Raw genomic sequence first — 19,740 nt, forward strand, 5'->3', positions numbered from 1 at the left:
GATGATGCAAATAAAAATATGTTGGACTAGGTAAAGGGCCAAGTGATCATAGTTTTTTTAAAAAAAGAAAAAAATTGGTCAGTGCCAATCTATAAGACGTCTGTTAAATGTGTGTGTGCGTGTGTGTGTGTGTGTGTGTGTATTACCCTTAAGGAGTACTTACAGAATGAAAGTAATGGGCTTTATGCTCTCTCATTTGCCCTGAGAACTTTCTTTTCTAACCATACATGCAGCTCATTTGATAAAAAGTTGGTCAGTTAAGGAAATGAGGAGCCTAACATGTCAATTCTTTAATCTGAGTAGTTCATGGAAGGTAGATTTCTCATTTGTGTTGTGTTTTTAAATAAATATATTTCATTAAATGAAACTCTCCTAAGCATGGACTGATTTTATGAAGATGTGATGACATCATAGCTAAGCTATGATAATGTCGGATAATAATGTCAAGTGCATTTTCTGCAACGTGTTTCACTCTTGATTTTTTTTTTTTTTTCTTCCTTCTCTGGAAGGGAATGATCTCATGACATATACAATAGAAAACAACCTATGTGTTAAAATAAAATTAGTCAACTTTTGTCTGCAGCCATAGAAACACAGATTAACTTATATTTTTCCAGAGAACAGAATGGAAACATTCTGCATGAAGCTATAGAGTGTATTGTCTTCTCTGAATTTTCATTTGACAGGGATTTTAGAGGCTGTGATCTTAATTAAATCTCAACTAGCTGAAGTAATGCATCTAAAGGCATGCAGTGTTGCGTAACCTTGCTCAGTTGGTAAACCATAAATCATCAGAAAGCTTATGATAGGAATGGTTGGCTTGAATTTTTTTGTTGTTTGCAGTCAGATGTACCTTAAAAACAAAATCCTGACCATCACTACCATGTCTGTGCACGTTGTCAGGAGCTGTCACTTGAAAGATAAACTCTTTCATGACACTGACCAGTTCTGCAACTTTTCAGCCAACCTCCACACAATTGCAAGGTACAGTGAAATTAAAATCCAGATTAATTAAAAGCAATGAAATTCCAGATTTATGCTGGCTAACGTGGCAGAAGTGTGTTGGAGCTACAGTGCTTCTAAGACAATCAGGAAATGGTAGTGTGACCAGCTTCTAAGCCTGAACTAAAATGTTAATAAAATTTGAATTGGCAAAAAAGAAGATTGAAGAAATTTATTTTGTGATTTAGTTGTAGATGAACACCACTAAAGAGAAATGGATAGCTGTCCTCTTAGGAATTGGACAAATAGAGTAGTCAGAATCCACTCAGGTAGTTCTGTGTGACTGTGTGATTTATAAGCAAGAGTATTAGGCAGCAACAGTTGACCAGAGAAGGTTCGAGTAAATAAATGCATAGTGTCTGTGTATGTGTGTCTGTTATGTGTTAAAATGCATATGAATTTGATGACAAGGAATTAGAGTAATTTAATAGCTATTAGCTAGTCTCGATCTTACAAATTCTCCTAGTGATTGTAAATACTTGGTTATTTACTTTTAGTGCCTTTTAAACAGATTTTTTTTTTTTATTTTACTGCTAGGTGTTTTTTACTGCTATGTATGCTGTGGTTAGAAGCAGCCATCTACACATAAAAATTGAGAAAGCTATCAAGTGATACACTGATTCTATACATCTTTGTACAAAATATATCAGACTTGGAGTTATGTTGCTGATACTCTAGCTCTCTGGGGGCAGAGAAGGAATGCACTTTGTGTATCCTGCATGGCTAGATTTGGGGATAAATTTGAATTTGTTGCTCTTTGGTGAAAGATTTCTGTTCTTGGCAGCAGAATGATATTTCTGGACATTGGTTTGAGTCATTTCAAAGTGTGCAGTACTTTTTCCCCCTCCTCATAAATGGCTTTCTATATTCACCTTTATTTACGCTTTTTAAAAAGAGAAAACTCAGTTACCTCTTAGCTGAACAGTCCTCTGCAGATTGTGGGAACTTGAATTATCTGGAAAGACCTGAACTGGGCCTCGACTTGAGGATTGTAGGAGTAATCTCTGAGTCTTTCTTCCAACCTGGCAGCTTTTGAAGAGAAATTAATTTAGAATGAGAGAAATAAATATTGAATACATGCAGTGTACCTCCTTTTCAAATCTGGTTGAAAGCAACTAATCAATGAAGTTTCAGGCTAAATGTTAGGGTGCACTTTTGGGGGGATACCTTGATATCATGTTTTAATTTTTAAGCTTTATCTGGCCTTTAAATCTGAAACATCATTGTTCAAATAACTGAGAACAAGGTAAATCAACAACATCAAAAAGGTCGGCTTCTGTGATTTCTCAAGGGCTTGTTATTTTGTACTTCCCAATTCTATTTGATGTCTTGACAAAACAAGATGACACAGGGGAGAATACATTAAATTTTGATTTTTTTCATCTAACCTGTTACAGTTGTGGCAGCTTAATTTCTTTTACTTTGTCCTGAAGATGGCTTTTTGTACAATCACTCTAATTGTCACACCACTTCATGAGGGTGGGTCTGGCTTTCCCATTTACCTTGATTTTTACTAGGCGTTTTTGAACATGTTTTGTCCTTTATCATGTAAGGAGGTTTGGGTTGGGCTTTGTGGTCATTAGGAATAAGTCAGTGAATGGTGAGATTGTCAGAGAAGCAACTGATGTTTTCTCATTAGAATCTAATTTGCACCCTTTAGTTTAATTGTTATGGATAACATGTTGGAAATTGGCATGGGAAACTACATAATTTGAGAAACAGAAGTTGTAATTCTGAAGGAAAAAAAAAGATGACTGCACCCTAAGTCAGGTCTTAAAAACTTTGGTATGATCTAATTTTGGCCTACCTGTATGTTCAAATTCAACTCAAGTCCCCCCCTCCATCTCAGTAAATAATAAAAAATAAAAATGTAGTTAAGCATCTCTATTATTAATTTTCAGTGCTGGTTAAAATGGGAAGACCTATCAATTTAATTCTTAGTTGTAGAAAATGTGTGATGTGCAAAAGATCAACATTTAATTTTTTTTCATCTAACAGTATCTGTTGGTCTACAACCATATCTCCAAGTTGTCTTTCCTTATTCTAATCCTCTGTGTGTGTCAAATAAGATGGGTACAGTTGCCCTCCCTTGCACTATTTTTGAATAATGCTTCAATATAATGGAGCTTATTTAGCCAAGGCCTCTTCCTTTTTTCTTCAGGAGTGTGGCTAGAATGTTTTCTGAGGTACCTTCTTGGAATAGTTCTCTCACCTCCTCTTTACAGTCCTAAAAGACCATTTTCGTTGTTGTTAATATAAACTATCATAGCAGGTTTGATCCATGTGCACTAAATTGTTTTCTATCCCTCTTCCAAGAGAAAGAGACTGAAGAAGCAAAGAGGGGCTTTTTTCTGGGTTTAAATAATAATATTAATAATAATAATAGTTGACAGGTTGAAAAGATCAGGGCTTATTGGATGATTATTTTCATGTGTAGCTTCCATTGTTTCCTGTATTTAACAGTCGCTAATGGGGGAAGCGATTTAATTCATGTAAACTTTACATTTTTATGCAAATGAAGCTGATATTTATTAGAGCTAAAACAATTATGCTGGCCCTCAGTGAGTAACCTTATTTGTGTGGGGAAATGTGAGAGAACAGTGGAGGTCCCATGAATGCCTGTGCTGTAAACAAATATGAATTTATACCACTTTTTACAATTTAGAGACAAAAGAAGAGCTCGGAGAACGTTGCTAGAAATTGCTTAATAGGCTTGATAACCTGGAATAACTCCTGATTGGCAGACAAGTCTTGGCCATACAATTCTTGAAAGAAGGATAGCCCTTTTTGATAGAATGTAATAAACAAAATGATAAAAAATGAAATGCTAATTGCATTTTAAAGAGGTCTTTTTTTCCCCTAAAATTTTAATAGGTGGTTGTATTGTTACTGAGAGAACAGTTATGCTAATGACTGACTACTTAGATGATTTTGCATTAATATAATAACCATTACCTGCCTTAATGCTTTGTACAGTATTGTGGCAAAATAGCGAAGCCTAAAAGAGTTATACAAAAAGCAGAATTCTATAATGAAACAGAATTATACTTTCCACATGAATAGCATGCTTTTTAAAAAATTTTTTGAAGACTGAAATATTATGTCAGAAACGTATTTTCTCTCCAGTATGATACAGCTGCCTTACGTGGTATCTGTGGCTTTTGGGGGATTGTGTGTGTGTGTTTTCCTCCTTCTTTCTAAATACCACGGGGAATAGATAGAAGCTTTCTAACTTTTTTGTTTGGTGATATATCAGTTGTATCCACTGGGTTATTAATTATGAACACTAGTGTCTCTTGGAGGGGGCTTGCTATTTCTGTTCTTTCACACAGGCTAGCTTCTGTAGGATCATATCAAATTTGATATAGGTTTTTTTGTTGTGTGTGTGTTTTTGTTTTTTTTTTTGCATGGGAAGCCATTTTCTTTGGTTCTGCTTTGATGTTGTGGAACATTCTAATTTAATTCATTTTGCTCTTACTTGATGAACCAAGTGACACTGCCTAACCTGGTCAGTTATCATCCAGGTAGAGCCTGAGATCTAGAAAGGACTTCAGTTCCTTGGGACATCCATGAAGTGAATAACCAGAGACGAAAAATAGTTTCTAAATTCTTAATCCAGAGAAATGGAAATACAGCAGTATTTTAAATGTTTTTATCTTTACATTTGCAGTATTTGTACCCATAGCAGTTATGAGAATATGCTCATGTCCAAGATCTCTGTGTGTTTATACCTGGCAGCATTTACTTAGAGTTAACATTGAGTATAAACCAAAGAGAAAGAAAGAAAAAAAGGATAACATGTTTTTTTCAGTATTTATATTGTGTCATCTCCCCTCTCACCCAATTCCTTCAATTGTCTCTGGGATTAGAAATAAAGTATTGTTTCTGTGGGTGTTTTTATTTATTTGTTTGCTTTTTACACTATCCCCTTCCCCCTCACCTACCTTTCCCCATTGAGGCTGCAGGGGAAAAATAAGCCAGATTATTTCAATAGTCTTCTAGCGTTCAGCTGCTATAAAGCCGTTTGGAAGTAAAAGAAAACTGTATCAATACAGGGAGAATTTACACAGCAGTGGATGGGCTTCTACCAGCACTTGTTGGTGCCGAGGACGAGGGTGGGAAGGTGGCGGCAGGCGCACGCCACAGCGCCCTGATGGCCCAGCACAGCTGCCAGGCTGCCATGCCCGCAGGTTTGTGTGCACCTGGGGTGGGCCACACCCGGTTGGTATCAGTCAGCAGTGTATCAAGCAATTTTTTTTTTTTAATTCCTGACTTCCTCTTGAAACTCAACTAAAGAGTGTTAACTGTGTGTGTGTGTGTGTGTCTGTGTGTGTGTGTGTGTGTTTTAAATTCAGTTTTGTATGCTAGCATTCTTTAAATGCCTGCCAGAAGTTTAATTTGAATTTCTGATCCCTGAAGGCAGCTAGACGGAATCATTCTCGTTCTTCATAAATTGCCTCCTATGATTCATTGTTAACTCATAAAACATACTCATTTCTATATACTCAAAGAGTTAAGGTAGTTACAGTATCGGGGATACTTTTTTTTTTTGCATTACATTTAAACTGTCATTTGAGAAAGAAATCAAGAATTTGCTTGAACTCCTAGTTAAGGCATGAGCCCTGTAGCACACAAACCTCAGAAATTAATGTTTTTATCTCAAGAAGGGTAAGGTAGATGCATGAAATTGGTGGGGGGGAGTTTAGTTTTGACTGAATACTCTGAAAGAGGAGCTCATAAATACTAGAGCGCTGCAGTTAAAAACTCACATGACCGTTTTAAATACTATTGATTTAAACCAGTGGCTAGATTTTATGAATCAAAGTGTAATTTCGAAGCCTTGGCCATATTTCTCAATGCTGAAGCACACTCTCTTGTGTGCCTTTAGCTGCTTTCCAGACATTCAACACAGGATTAAATGATAGTAGTTACAGTGATCAATAGGTTAAGACCAGTACAATCACTCTTGCCGCTAATGACCTCAGTAGTAATGGGCAATAAAGTGTGGGCTGTAATAGCCTCTCGCTGGTACTGCATGCCCTTTGATTCCCAGTATTAGTAGGGACTAGCTATGTGAAAAAGTTGGACATCGAGAGCTAAGGCAGTGAATATGTAGGCTATAATTCTTAACTATTTAAAGCCTCACACTGTGTTCAGATTTCTCCTTCTTTTCCTTTTCTACCCCACAATGGTTTCTGGTTCATTTGGCTATGTTTGTGAAAGCTTTCCATAACCGATTTTCATGACATGTTGGTGGAGAAACTTTGGGGAAAATCTCAGTTTTATTACGTTTATAAATGAAGCTTGAGCCCACTCTGGAAGCTCAGCGTTAACTGGTGTGAAAATGTGGTTTCAGATGTAAAAGCAGAGGAGAGGCCGTCAGGATCTGATAGCCCACTTCTGCCCATTCAGAGACCTGTCACCAGGCTGGAGGATTACTCAGGCTTCTCGCCCCTTTCCCTCCTTTGGCTGTGTCTGCTGCTTTAAGTGTTTGATTATTCGTCACCACCTCCATGGAGATGTCCACGGGGGAAAAGAAGGGGAGACTCAAGATCATTTTACTGTTCTGTAACATGACTATGGATATTGAATAAATAACTCTGGGGAAAGGAGATTTAAACTGTTGACTGTATATGGGGATTTAAAAATTATCTGTGGGCATAAGTCCTTTTTTAAACTTTTAGATCTGTTTTGTTGAAGCATAATTTACATATGATAAAGTGTATTTGTTTGAAGTAGACAGTTGGAAGGATTTTGGCAATTGTATCCACCTCTGTGACCACCAAAGCAACCAGGATAGCTGACTCTTCTATCACCCCCCAAAGTTCTCTAGTGCCCACTTCTAGCATAGGTTTTCCACAGTCACTTTAAAAATTGTGAGCACGAGACTGTCTATGGTGGTTTCTGTTATAACACTGTTAATTTCTCGTTCATCACCAGCTTAGATCTTACACCACCCTGTTCCTGTCTATTTTCCTGTTCATCACCATCAGAAATTTGGCTCAAGAATATTTATTTTGTATATCATCCAAGAAACGCAGGGGGAAAAAAAGAAACCTTAAACATGGTTCTTTTGTTTGCTTAATCAAACCTCCCTGTGTGATGATGCAACTCTCAAGGAAAAGTAAACTTCCATCGTGATATGTTGGGTTTCGCTGCTCAAAAGATAGTGATTGGCACCCAATACAGATTGAAACACTCAGAAAGTTTCTCCTGTATGAAGACAGAGTCAACTAATTGGAATTAATTTCTAGATGGTTAGATGTTTGGATAATGTCTTCTTGGTGTTTGTCCTAGATTAAATGCAAGTTCACTATTCTCATCATTGGTGATATTTCGTGTGGCGGAGTATCTTTTTAAAAGGATAATTTATCCATTCATATACATCTGTCCCTGTTTGCATATAAAAATATTCAGACATGCCCATCTGTTTTAAATTACAGTGTATCTACATCTACACTTAAAAGGCCACTGCAACAGGAAGAATTTGATGATGACCTTCCAGACTTGGGTTAATGAAAATTTTCAAATGTTCCAGCTAGTGTTTTCCAAACAATGAGAGACTTGCACGTAAACATCCCCCCACGCAAAACATGCCCACAACAACAGTGGAGGCTGTTCACTGTATATGAATCTGACCTTCAGGAACCATTTTTAGTTCATCAAAATTAGTGATGCTGAGAAATCGGGACATCAGTGCATAATGACTGTGAAATTAGGAATGAGAGCTCGCTATGCAAATGACAGGACAAATCATGTGAAAAAGTCAAGATAAACTGCATATTAAGACATTATGTTACATAAAATTAATACTGCATTTCTCCCTTTTGCTTACTGCTCCCCTGAAAGATTTTTTAATTCTTTTATCTTCTGATCAGCTATTGTCTGCCGGATTTTTTTTTTTTTTTAAGTGGCATACAGGCAAAGTGCAAAACATGTTATTATTACCTTTTATTGTAACACATGAGATGACAGCAGATCCTTTTTAACAAAGTATATCCTTTACTGCTTCTAGCTTCTTGCTGTCACATGTTTGATTAGAAACCAAAGAAAAGTAAGATGCTTAAATATTACTGTTCGAAGACATACAGGTTTTGTCTTTTCTTTCTTTTTTTTTTTTTTTTTTTACCCTTTCCTTATCTTTTTATTGGGGGGGAGTAATTTTTCATGAAATAGTCTTCTTGTATTACGGGGCCTGACAAAATGGTTCTCATGTAGTCTGCAAATTAAACACAAGTGCAGTGATTATTTTGAATAGCTAAATTACATTCTAGAAAGCTTGCAGAATTCATAGCATTGTCATTAGGTATCCGCTTGAATACAATTTGTGTAACCTTGGCCAAGACAGCCTGTCATTTTAATGTCAGTGTTTTATCTGAACAAGACATCATCCTTTCAGATACACTGTGCAGGTTCCTTGCAGAGATGCCCGTGCAGAAACGTGTTAACAGTTGCAAATATGAAATGCTATCAAGTTCATCACTGTAGCTGTTTGTCACTGAAATGTCATGGAAAGCGGCTTTTATACTATGAAAGAATTGAGACATCTGTGTGCTGGGTGAACAGGGAAGGGTAAAAGGCATCATAGGAAGGGTCTGCGTTGCAGTTCGAAAGGTGCACCCAAGGTTCAGCTGTCCACAGCACTCGGTGTTCATGGACTGTTCTCGAAATCACTGTCCACAGAGGAGTGATTGTATTGGCTCCAGCTGGGAAAATATTGGTTCCCGTTAAACTTCTTCCCTAAAATTCAAGTTGGTGTTAACTTCCTATATCTCACTGTGACCAAAAACTCATTAAGCAACTGACATCACACCAACCTTAACTCCGGGTAGCTTGTATTAAGCTTTTACTCCTTGTTTGCTTAACCAAACTCTCAGGAACGCTTGTCAATGGCTGCAAGGTTTTGTTTTATTTTTCTTTATTTGGAATCGACTACTTGATTGATTAGAGTTTGTGGCTGCATCCCCTTTGGACAGATGGATCGCATATGGGAAATGGGTCAGTCCTCTAAGCAGGCTGAAGACAGTCTGTCACTGAACCTGGAAGGCTGAGTGCTGTGGGTGTGTGATTTCCTGGCTTCCTATTTATCCTTCGTTAACGTTCTAGGTTCCCGTGTCAGTGGCTATGATGACACCTCAAGTTATCACTCCCCAGCAAATGCAGCAGATTCTCCAGCAGCAAGTGCTGAGCCCTCAGCAGCTCCAGGTTCTCCTCCAGCAGCAGCAGGCCCTCATGCTTCAACAGGTAATGGTCCTTCCTCCTTCCCCAGGATCCCGTGCCTCCAGGGCCCCAGCCCTCCATTCAGACTTGCCCTCACCTGAGCAGCTCTTTTGCCCATCGAAGCAGTAAGCAGAGTGAGGCGGGTGGGGCAGGACGTCTCTGGGTGATCAACTGCATTTGCATCCCTGAAAGAGAGGGACCCTGCCAAAGCCACGAAGGTTTGGGCCTGGAGAGACCCGATGGACTGAGATTAGGGCTGTAATTGGACTTGGTAGAAGTAAGATCTTTTCGGCTTAGGGGGCTTTGTGCTCTTTTATTTGGTAAGCCCAGAGGCTTCTAAATGGTGTGAATCAAAGCAAAACGAGAGCACGTCAGGAACAGGTTTAAATGTGACAGCTCTCGAAGTCCCCATTTCAACTGAGAAGCGTACAGAACTTTTCAACATCAGGAAACATCTTGGAATTTGTTAATCGTCAGGTGCACAGTTGGTTTTACCCTTTTCATGTCTGCTGATGCTGAAATAAACTTCTGGCTGCCATGGTGCCATGGGGACCTCATGGTCTGCCCTGATGGACCCCTGAACCAGATAGAGGGGATTCGGGACGGTAGTGATGGGAGCTGCTGAGGCAAGGTGGTGGGGACCGGATGCAGAGGAAACTGGCCACACGGTGATGTCCACACTGAATGGCCCCCAGCACCGCCCAAGCCTAACACTGAGTGAGCCTGCACAATCTGCAGTAGAGATTCACCAGACTCCCTCAGCAAGGGCGCTTTGGCTTTGTTGTACAATCAAAGGTCATTCCTTGCCTTCTTTTAATTAGTTTGTGTAGAAAATGGTATGTTTTTCATCAGTTCATTTTGGAGATTACTTTTCAAACAATAATGCCAAGAAGAGTCAGCATGCGCTGAAATTTATTGTCGAGTTTCAAACTAAAGGTCAGGCCATTACAGATAAAAGGATGCTATTTTTCAAATCACAGTTTGTGTATGGCACCGAAAGGGACAGTGGCTTGGCACTGCCCTCTGTTACTTACCGTCCTCTCTTTCCTTTGTAGCAGCAGCTTCAAGAGTTTTATAAAAAACAACAGGAACAGTTGCAGCTTCAACTTTTACAACAACAACATGCTGGAAAACAGCCTAAAGAGGTACCGACAATACATATTTTACTTTCAAACCACAGATCCCAGAGGACTATCTCGTGGCTATTAAACTGTCATTCATCTTTTAAATGATTGCACAACTGAGCTGACTCTATCGGTTCTCAGCTTTCAGACTGAGAATTATTGTCCTGTTTTCTTTCAGATTTCTGTGGGTTCTGTTCACTGGCTGCCACATATTTTTTAACACTGCTACAGGTGTACCTCGTGTGGGCGCTGGGAAGAGGAGGTTGGGCAGAACCTTGAGGGCGACTTTTGCGAACTGGCACCGCTGAGCTGAGATCTAGCTGGGGGAAGTAAAGTGCTCCCAGTGAAATTTTACCTGGGCACACACTTGATATTTTTTCTCCCAGCTCCAAGAGCTTGGGTGTTGGTGATGGCTTTTGCCTTCAGAAAAAGAATCCCTTATGCCAAAAGTTAGAGCACGGTTCAGAACACCCCATCTTTGTTGAGCAACTTCTTCCAAGTTGCAAGGATCATAATTGCTAATGGCAGGCTTGGAGTATTGGTGTCTTCCTGAGAAGAACTTGTGTATTGCGATAGGTTCTGTGTATGCAGTCCTTTGTAAGTGGGCATAGTGATCACGTGCGCCTACTGCCCAGTTAGGTAACAGTATTCTCTCAACCAAAGGGAAGACCTTCCCAGGCAGGGTTTCTGTCTTACCTTCTATGCAACTCATAGAAGCTTGGCTGAAGCTTGGTCAGATGGGGGAATATCTTTGGGCATGTGTGTGTTATCGTGACATCTCTCTTCCCATTCCAAAGTTATCCGATGTCACTTATCTCTGCATGTTTTCACGTGGACTGAGATTCTTTCCATTTGAGTATTCTCCTCGGAATGACGATGTCGAGCTTGGTAAACAGCTCCCAGTCCCGCTGAGCAGCTTCTTCCCTGGCCCGCAGCAGGCAGACCCTGCCTTCAGCTCACAAGAAGTCTTGCCAGGTGACTCTGTGTCCCTGGCCGTCTCAGGAGCGCGGGTACCTGGAAATGCCTGTTTTCGCACCCTGGGAATGACCCAGCCGTTCTCACTGTGCCGGCTCCTCACTCTGCACAAACTGGGCACATTTTCTTTGCCCTGCCAAGGGTTCATCCTGGAGTCCTGGTTAGCAGCCTGGATGGAAACCCCTGCAGAGTAGGGGCAGTTTGGGGCTGAAGGGGAGGAGGTGTTTTAATGAAACTGCTGACACAACCTTAAGTATGGTGGCGCGCTACCGGGTGCTGCTATAATAAAAAAGGGAACAGATTAAAAAGTGTCTAAAATGTAAATCTAAAGGACTAACAGTAATTAAAATGGAAATGGCACAGGGAGGGAAGGCATGTAATTGTGAGATATCACTGTGCAGAAGGCTCTCAGCTTTGTTTTGCTGGCTGTTTTTCTAATTCAGTAGGGCTTACTCATCAGTGGCAGTTCAATGCGCGTTAATGACTCTGGGATTGCAGGCATCACTCTGGACAAAGAAATGATTATTGTGCGGTCAAAAGAAGTTCAAAGACAAGAAGGGAATTTCAGTTTTTTCCTTAGAGATCCACATTCAAGAGCATATAAATTAAGCCAAATGTTAAAAACCACAGTCTGAAAGCTGACTTCAAAGTCACAACTCTCTAATTAATGAACTGCGAGCTTCAGTTTGGACAAGTTGTGGTTTGATGCGCCCATAAATCAACATGACAGGCCTGTTTCACAGTCTCAGACAGTGCTTGTCACGGAGTCACATCAGATGTAAACACAGCAGAAAAAAGAAGGGATATGAAGGAGGTGCAATTGATCAACAGAATTGGTAAAAACCCACTTTTGAAGCACATTATGCATGATCACAGGAAATGGTTACAGCCTCAAGAGGTTTCCCCTTCTGCTGTTGCTTTTTTGAATCAGATTTCTAACAGCCTTCAAAAGGGAGAATAAGAATTATGGAGTTTCTCCCCTGTGGCTCGCAGGCAATAACCCCCTGTTGTTATTTTGTGCTTCTTTCTTTTCAAAGGCATCAAAATTTAGTTTTTTAAAGATCTTTAACTCTATATTTGAAGACAAACAAAAAAGGGCCGCACTGTCATTCTTATCAGTTACCAGGGATTGTGTTTTTCCCTCTGTTGCCACTTCTTATTAACCTCTTACTTGGTCTGTTAGACATAGTTTGGAATGCACGTCTGCATGCTGGGAGAACATGAAAGTTCAGATGAGCTCAGAGGGCAGATAAAGAAATGCAAAGGCGAAAGTTACACAGCAGAAGGAAGGATAAAAGTTAACTCGCCCAAATTGCTGCCTTCAGAAAGGGAAGGGGGCATCTCAGGCTCACAGACATGCTGGTGGTGTTGGAATTTGGGAGTGGGGGTGGGGGAGAAAAGGGAGCCACTCTGTGTCTGAACCAGGAGATGGTGTTTACATGATATTAGGAGCTTTCAGCATCTCTAGGACACTGGGTTTGTTGTGATCACACTTTGCCATCCATTTTGATGGTAAAGGTGGTGTTGCCTTCACATCCTGAGGGGTGGGCGGGCCCAGACCTACAGCATGTCCCCTTGGATTCTACTGCTGTGTTCACGGCACCACTGAATATTACCAAGTCCTGTTGTAACAATGACCAGGAGATCTTTATGTCCCTAAGGTAAGGGGGGAGCCTCCTGAAATTACTATGCCGGTGGTGGTCCTTTTGTGCTACCATGAAGTAGAATCACATGGTAGTAATTTCATGATGTGGACTGCTGGTTAGGATTTTAACAAGGTTTCAACTTGGATGTTGACAGATGGAACAAGTGTATTAATTTACTGAATCCCCAGTCATTAGTGGCTCATAATTTTGAATCATCAGCCACCCTCTCCCCGCCTTTCCCCTCTTTTGATCACCTCTGCAGTAAGATACTTGATCCTGGGCCAGAACAACATACTTTAGTCTCGTTTTTCCTAAAGTTGCCTTGAGTTGCTGAGTTCAGACCTGAGACCTTCTTGGGAAGATGGGCACTCCGTAGCCCCATACAGCTAGTTCTTAGGTGACAGCTCATTACTATTTGACAGGACGGGTGTGGAAAAGCGAAGGCAGAGTTAATTTTAAGTCAGGCCACAAAAAAAGATCCCATCCTGTGCGGGTGAGGTAGGCTAAGTTGATTGTTTTAAAAGGGCCGTTTGTCCTGGGTAGTTATGACAGTTTATGTTAGGCGGTAGGGAGGAGCCGAAGAAAGGAAAACAGACCTTTGACTGCAGTGCTAGGGAGGGGATCCGAAATGCGAGGTTTATCAGGGCATTTTAGCATTTTAACACTGACTACTGACCTGTCCAGGGGACTGCACGGAGACCTTTTTTGTATGCATTCAATTGTGAGAAGTAAACAAACGAGCTCGTATCCTGTGTTTGGTAACTGGGTGGGGAGCACAGTTTGGCAACCAGTGTTGCTTTTAAATTCTTTCTTTGGACAATGGGCCTTGTATACTTTTATATCCTGGCTTTTCAAACGCGGACAGCTCTCATGAGCTTTTCCTAGGGATGGCCACAGAGACAACAGAGTGGCCATCAGTCATTTTATATAAATACAGAATTTCTAAACATTTCATTTACAGTAAGACAGGAAACACCCTCCCCAAACCTTGGCACCCCCCTGCCCCATGATTTTCTACTTCAACAAGAGCTGATTCCCTGATCTTTTATTGTACCCATTTTGTTTTTTCTTCTCTTCCTCCCCTCCCCCACCTTTTTAAAAAACATCATGAATTAATATCTGTTGAAATGAAAAAATCATTTTGACATGAATATAACTATCATTGGGTTTTACATTAATGTGATAACTTGGGAAGGGGTGAAAACAATTGGATCATTTTATGCATGCTGTTCTTCAAATGAAAACACTGGCTTTTCATTTAAATTTATTTAAATTTTTGTTGTTAGTGGTATAGAATTTGTTTTTTGGAGTGAAACTCAATTAACTTTCTCAGTGGCATGGTAGTAAGTCTGAAATTGGTTGCTAATATGAGAATGATGGTTTTTACTGTAAAATAAACTACATGGAGACCAAAAGGAAACCACTGTTTTTCTCCTCCTTTGAACTTTGCATCAGAAGGTCTTGGTATATATGCCATTTTATGGATGTATCGGATCAAGGTCATGTGTTGGGTTAAGTGAGTGCAGTTGTTTGTAAAGTGTGGTTGTGAGGGGCTCTGAAAGGGTGATGTAGTCCTCTTGGTTGGGAATCTCTCTCTCATGTTTTGAATAATACTCAGAATCAGGAGAACAAATCTTGTGGCTTTTCTTAAAGAACCTTCTTCTTTTCTTTTTCTTTCCTGGTTTCAGAACTCCCTTCCCCAAGAAGGGTTAATTTTTGTTTCATAATTGTTAGCCATAATGTGGCTAAGACCTCCACCTCGATTTGATTCCTTGCAGATTAAGGATATTAGATAATTTCCTTCTATTTATTGTAATACTGCACTGTATTATCTTTCTATCACTCAGATAATTACTGAGGAAATCTACATTAATTTTTTTGGCTGGAGCAAGGCCTGCTAAACACAGGAATGATGTATTGATGTTTTACACAACAAAAGTTTTCCTCCTGTCATTGTCCAATCAACAGAAAGATATTTATCATATCGCAGAGCCCCTTCTTTTCAAGAACAAAGCAGGTAGGGAAGCACGACCAGCCAGCAGACCTTGGGGTTTCTGAAACTCAAGCCAGGCGAAGGCATCTGCAGCTTAAAGTGTCCTTCATATTAAGCACTCACAGCCGAGTGCGATGTTGTTTGCTAAATTATGAATGTGTGTAATTAAAATCTAGTGGCTGTTTCTATGAAAGATTTACAATGTTATTTCATCGTTTGTCATGGCTAATTAACAATATTAGATGAAGTTTTTCTTCTTCAAAGGTCTGATTTTTTCTCATTTATTTATGTCAGAAGTGATAAACAGAGTAGTTAAAAGCTTCTCCCTGTGCAGGCAGGACGGAAGCAGCTTGCTCCTTCACACCTCAGGGTTCAGGGTTCAAATCCCTCTAGACCTCGAGTGGTGCAGCTTGACTTCTTGTGTGCCTCATTACAGGTTTCAGAGTCTAGAAATCCACATTCTGACTGCAAAAACTCAGACCTTTCCAACCATAGGAAAAACTGCCTTGATTGACAAACTGTCTTTCTGTGGGAGCCGGCAGGAGAAAGGGCCTCCACCCACCCCCTCGTTCCTCTTCAGAGGTGCTGTGTTCTGTCCCCTTGAAGGCAGCCTTGAGCCCGAGCCCTCCACGAAGTTCTGGTGACCACTCTCAGTCCTGGCCGATGACAGGGTGTTTGAAGACCGCCATCGTTCTGCCTTCCCTGGGTAGTGGCCATCTCATTCTTTTTTTTTTTTCCCCCCTGCCTGATTTCTTTCAGCAACAGCAGGTGGCTACCCAGCAGTTGGCTTTCCAGCAGCAACTTTTACAGATGCAGCAGTTACAGCAGCAACACCTCCTGTCTTTGCAGCGCCAAGGCCTTCTAACCATCCAGCCAGGGCAGCCCGCCCTTCCCCTCCAACCTCTCACTCAAGGTAAGCGTTGATGATACAGAAGGCATTGGTCACTCAAGACTCTGGGGCAGTTAAGGGGGGATAGTGGGGTCTCCTTCCAGCTCATCATGAAGGAGATTGTTTGTTTAAAACATGCAGATGCACACTTAGAGGCAAAACCAGCTCAGGTAACAGTGATGGACCCTTCTAGAAGCTGGAGGGCTTGTGAGTGCCAAGATGACGACGTAGGGTGGTCTGCAGGCCTCGGCGATGTCACAGGATCAAAATGTTGCAGAAGAGAAGGCAGTACTGCTCTGTCATAGGGAGCATTTTAATCATATCTTCTCACATTTTCAGTTTGGAATCACAAATACATTTTCTTGAAGGCTTTTGTTAGTCATTTTAAGATACATTGTACATCCTGTAACTTGCTCTGTTTTAAATCTTAGTAATGCCTTTGAAATGTCTCTTTTTAACATCTAGGGAGAAATTCAGGTAAACAATCGTGATTCATCTCTTGCTGTTACAGAAGCCAAGGGGGTTTTCTGTTGGAATCTCTCTTTTGCATTCACTTGATTGTTGATTTTTGAACAAGTTGATTCTACACCCATTAGAACAGGCGACCTGTCCATCTCCAGCTCTTTTTTGAGAATTGGAGCTTTTTGAAAAGGAGTGAGAAATTTCTTTGGAAAAGCCATTGACATGTTCTTCCAATGGATGTTGCCCGTCAGACAGAAATGAGTAGTTTTGCTGTTCCTATGATATCCTCTGGGTTGAAGCAACTCTAACTTTCACATGGGTAATGTGATACACAAATGAATTATTCAGAACCAGCCAGAAGGAAAGGAAGGAGGGAAGGAAAGAAGAGTCATGCTGTGTTTTAAAATACAGTTCCTCCATCCTGTACATGGTACGGTGGATTTCATTTGCCTCTTCAAGGCCCATGGTAAACTCGGATGTATGTGTATATACGCCTTCAAGACTGGTAGCTAAAACCTTTATTGTCTTGGATTCAGTTGAGTTACGAAGACAGTTCAAAATATGAAAGCTCTCTCTCCCCTCATGGTGATGAAGGCATGGCCATGTGTTCAGTAACTTTTGGTGTCAGTTGGAGCGAATGAGTCATGTCTGCCTTGAGTCTCTTGAGTCAACCACAACCAACTTGTGTCCCTCCTGGGGTTCTTTGGGTTTCCTTTATGTCTTAATGCTGAGACCAGGACATTTTCCTCCGTTAACTTCCCTCTCGCCTCTCGTTCTCCTCCTGCTATTACTGCTCATCCACGCAGTATATAATCAATATCGCCATTGCTGTCAAAATAGAAGATTTGGTAACTGAGCAATGCCAGGGCGGGGTTGGGGGGGAAGGACACGTGGGCTAATGCACTTTTGTGCTTGCAAAATGTTATAACATGCACTAATTACATCTTTGTGTTTATTGTCGGCCACATCGCTGGCCGGGCTGACACACCCCCTGGACTTGGCTTCTGTCTCACTCGTCTTTCCCTACCGCCCCTGTACTATTAAGTGTGCTCACTAAGGTTCATTGTTACAGTCCATCAGTTAGGCTGTCCAAAAGAGGGCAATGGGGCAGTGACAAGACAAGCTCACATGTAATGTGAGAGAAATGAATGTGGTGATGCATGAAGTGTAATCTCTGCAGTAACATATCAGAGACACCGGTAGGTAATTCACTAGTCATGGCATTGATTGATATGCTTAGCAGTCGGCTCTAACGCTTTAGCCCCCGCAACATTAAGAAGATGCATATTTATAGTCTAAGGGGGTGTCTTTGTGTGTGCCCAAAATGCATAAACGCAAATATAAACATTTCTCCTAGTGAAGTGAACTACCCGTGTCATAGCCGTCTCTCTTGGAATCAAAAGGCTGGTTTTGTGTCCCCTAACCCCTTGCCCAAAGTGGCTAGAAAATTCAGTCATGTTGGACTACAACATTTTTTTTTTTTTTTTAAATCATCAGAGAGATGATGACTTAAAACTGATGTCATTATGAGGTTTAAATCAACTTTCTGCTTGCTTGAACATGGTCACCTGGGTATGGAGGTACAAGGACAAAAAAAGGTTGATCAACTCTGTTTGTCTTAGAGCCAGTGATACCTGGGATTGTAAAATTGAGTTCCGTGAACGGTAATCTGTCAACTGTCCCCACAACATACATTTTTTAAACCTGTGTCTGCATTTTCTTTTATAATGAAGGGGCCAGTTGTCCTGGAAAAAGACATATAGACAGGCACAGGGTTTATGTGTTAAAAATGCTAGTAATGCTCACTTCAGGATGTAATCACCATGATTCTTTTACATCCCTGCACTGTCTTGGCTAAGTTGCCTTAAACATGCATGTAAATATCACAATATTGGAAGAGACAGAGAATAATATTTTGAAGACTTTTTTTTTCCCCCTGGAGGTTTTAGGTTATGAAACGGAAGGACCTTTTTTTTTTTTGTAAAATGTTTTTACGGCTGTTGGAGGGCCTTCTCCCTGTTTTATATTATTAGCATGTCTGTTTTTTCCCCTGATGGCTTTAGTCATATCATCTTCCTCAGCACCTGTAATTCCATAAAGAAATATACTTTTAATATCATTCTGACTTTTTAATTTTTTTAAATATAAACTATAGTTGGGAGAAAATTGCATGCCTGCCGATGTACCTGTTAATGGATTTGTTTAACTTGAGACTGTTATTCCTATCTACCATTTTGGAAGAAATGCATGCTTTCTGGACATTTGATGTCCCTTTAGTCTGATGAGTGACTAGCTTACCTTTTATCTGTCTTAATTCTATCATGAGATCTCGGTTGTCAAATAACAGCATCCTTTGGTAGATACTATTCACTGAAGTAACAGTTTAACATCACTAACAAAGTGTAACATTGATGGAAGAGACCGATTTGACTGCCTTTCTGTGAGCGTGATGCAAATGTTCTTCACCGTAATTATCACATTGAAATTTGACCCAGAAGGATACCTCGTTGTCAGTCAGTGAGTTACTATTTTATTTACCATTTCTCCCTGTGGACGAAGAAACTGATTTGCTAGCCCATTGGACTAGAAGGAGAGGAGAGAAACATTAATGTGCGCTGTGGGCCTAACAAGTAGAACAGGGCATTTCTCTTTGTCTTTATTTGCTGGATAAACAGCTTACTTTTGAAACAGCTTCAAAGTGCTGCTTCTATCGGAGGGAAAGTGTTAACACAGTGGTTAGAAACCCACCTCCCATGCACCTTGACCCAGAAATCAATTAGTTTGAGTTGAAAACTAAGCATCTTGTTCTTTTTGTGTGTATTTACTCCCCAGAAAGTAAAACTGGGTGTTGACTTGTGTGGCTTTATATCAGTGTGCCATCATCCACAGACGAGCCTATTCACTATTGTTTCAATTGAATAAACAGTGATCCAAGGGTCAGCCATCTTCCCAGGTAATTGCTGGTGTGCAGACATCAGTGGCGGCCTGTTAGCTACCAACCCACCCTGCACATCACCTCACTAGGTGTTGGAAAAAAACAGCCGAGATGCAGCAGAACTGGACACAGGATTGTGTGGTGACCTTTCCCTTTGTTTAATTTGCCTCCGAGGTTTAATTTCAGGGGACAAGTAATAATTGAATATGCCTAATAACTAAATGCTCATTTGGGACAAAATCCATCAAAATATAATTGGCATTTGATTTTTATGAAGGAAGAAGAAAACTGACTTGGCTGTCGAGGACGCATTCGAAGAATATCTGACCACTTAATGTATCATTTGAGGCCTCTTTTATAATATATATTAATTGCAAAGACTCAAGCGTTTGAACATTTTCTTGGAGAACCGTTAGGAGAGACCAACTGTTTTTGTTAACGCTCCTCTCAGAAAGGCGGGGAAGGTTATTGGTCTGCTGTGCAATAATTTACTC

The 19,740-nt window shown here is 40.5% G+C and overlaps 1 protein-coding gene across 50 annotated transcripts in view; it reads left to right on the top strand.

Annotated features, from left to right (window-relative positions):
* Positions 1 to 19,740, top strand: part of FOXP1 (forkhead box P1) — a 618,285-nt gene that overhangs the window by 517,496 nt on the left and 81,049 nt on the right. For 30 of the 50 annotated variants that reach the window (XM_081528351.1, XM_081528327.1, XM_081528350.1 and 27 more), the window contains 3 exons: positions 9,109 to 9,246; positions 10,278 to 10,367; positions 15,720 to 15,873. In XM_081528351.1, coding sequence (XP_081384477.1) covers positions 9,109 to 9,246; positions 10,278 to 10,367; positions 15,720 to 15,873 — 382 coding nt within the window. The remainder of the gene's footprint in view (positions 1 to 9,108; positions 9,247 to 10,277; positions 10,368 to 15,719; positions 15,874 to 19,740) is intronic. The other 20 variants (XM_081528340.1, XM_081528339.1, XM_081528337.1 and 17 more) reach the window with 3 other exon arrangements.

This window comes from Giraffa tippelskirchi, chromosome 9 (assembly GCF_054371585.1).
Source record: "Giraffa tippelskirchi isolate mGirTip1 chromosome 9, T2T-mGirTip1v1.2.pri, whole genome shotgun sequence".
NCBI classification, from domain to species: Eukaryota; Metazoa; Chordata; class Mammalia; order Artiodactyla; family Giraffidae; genus Giraffa; species Giraffa tippelskirchi.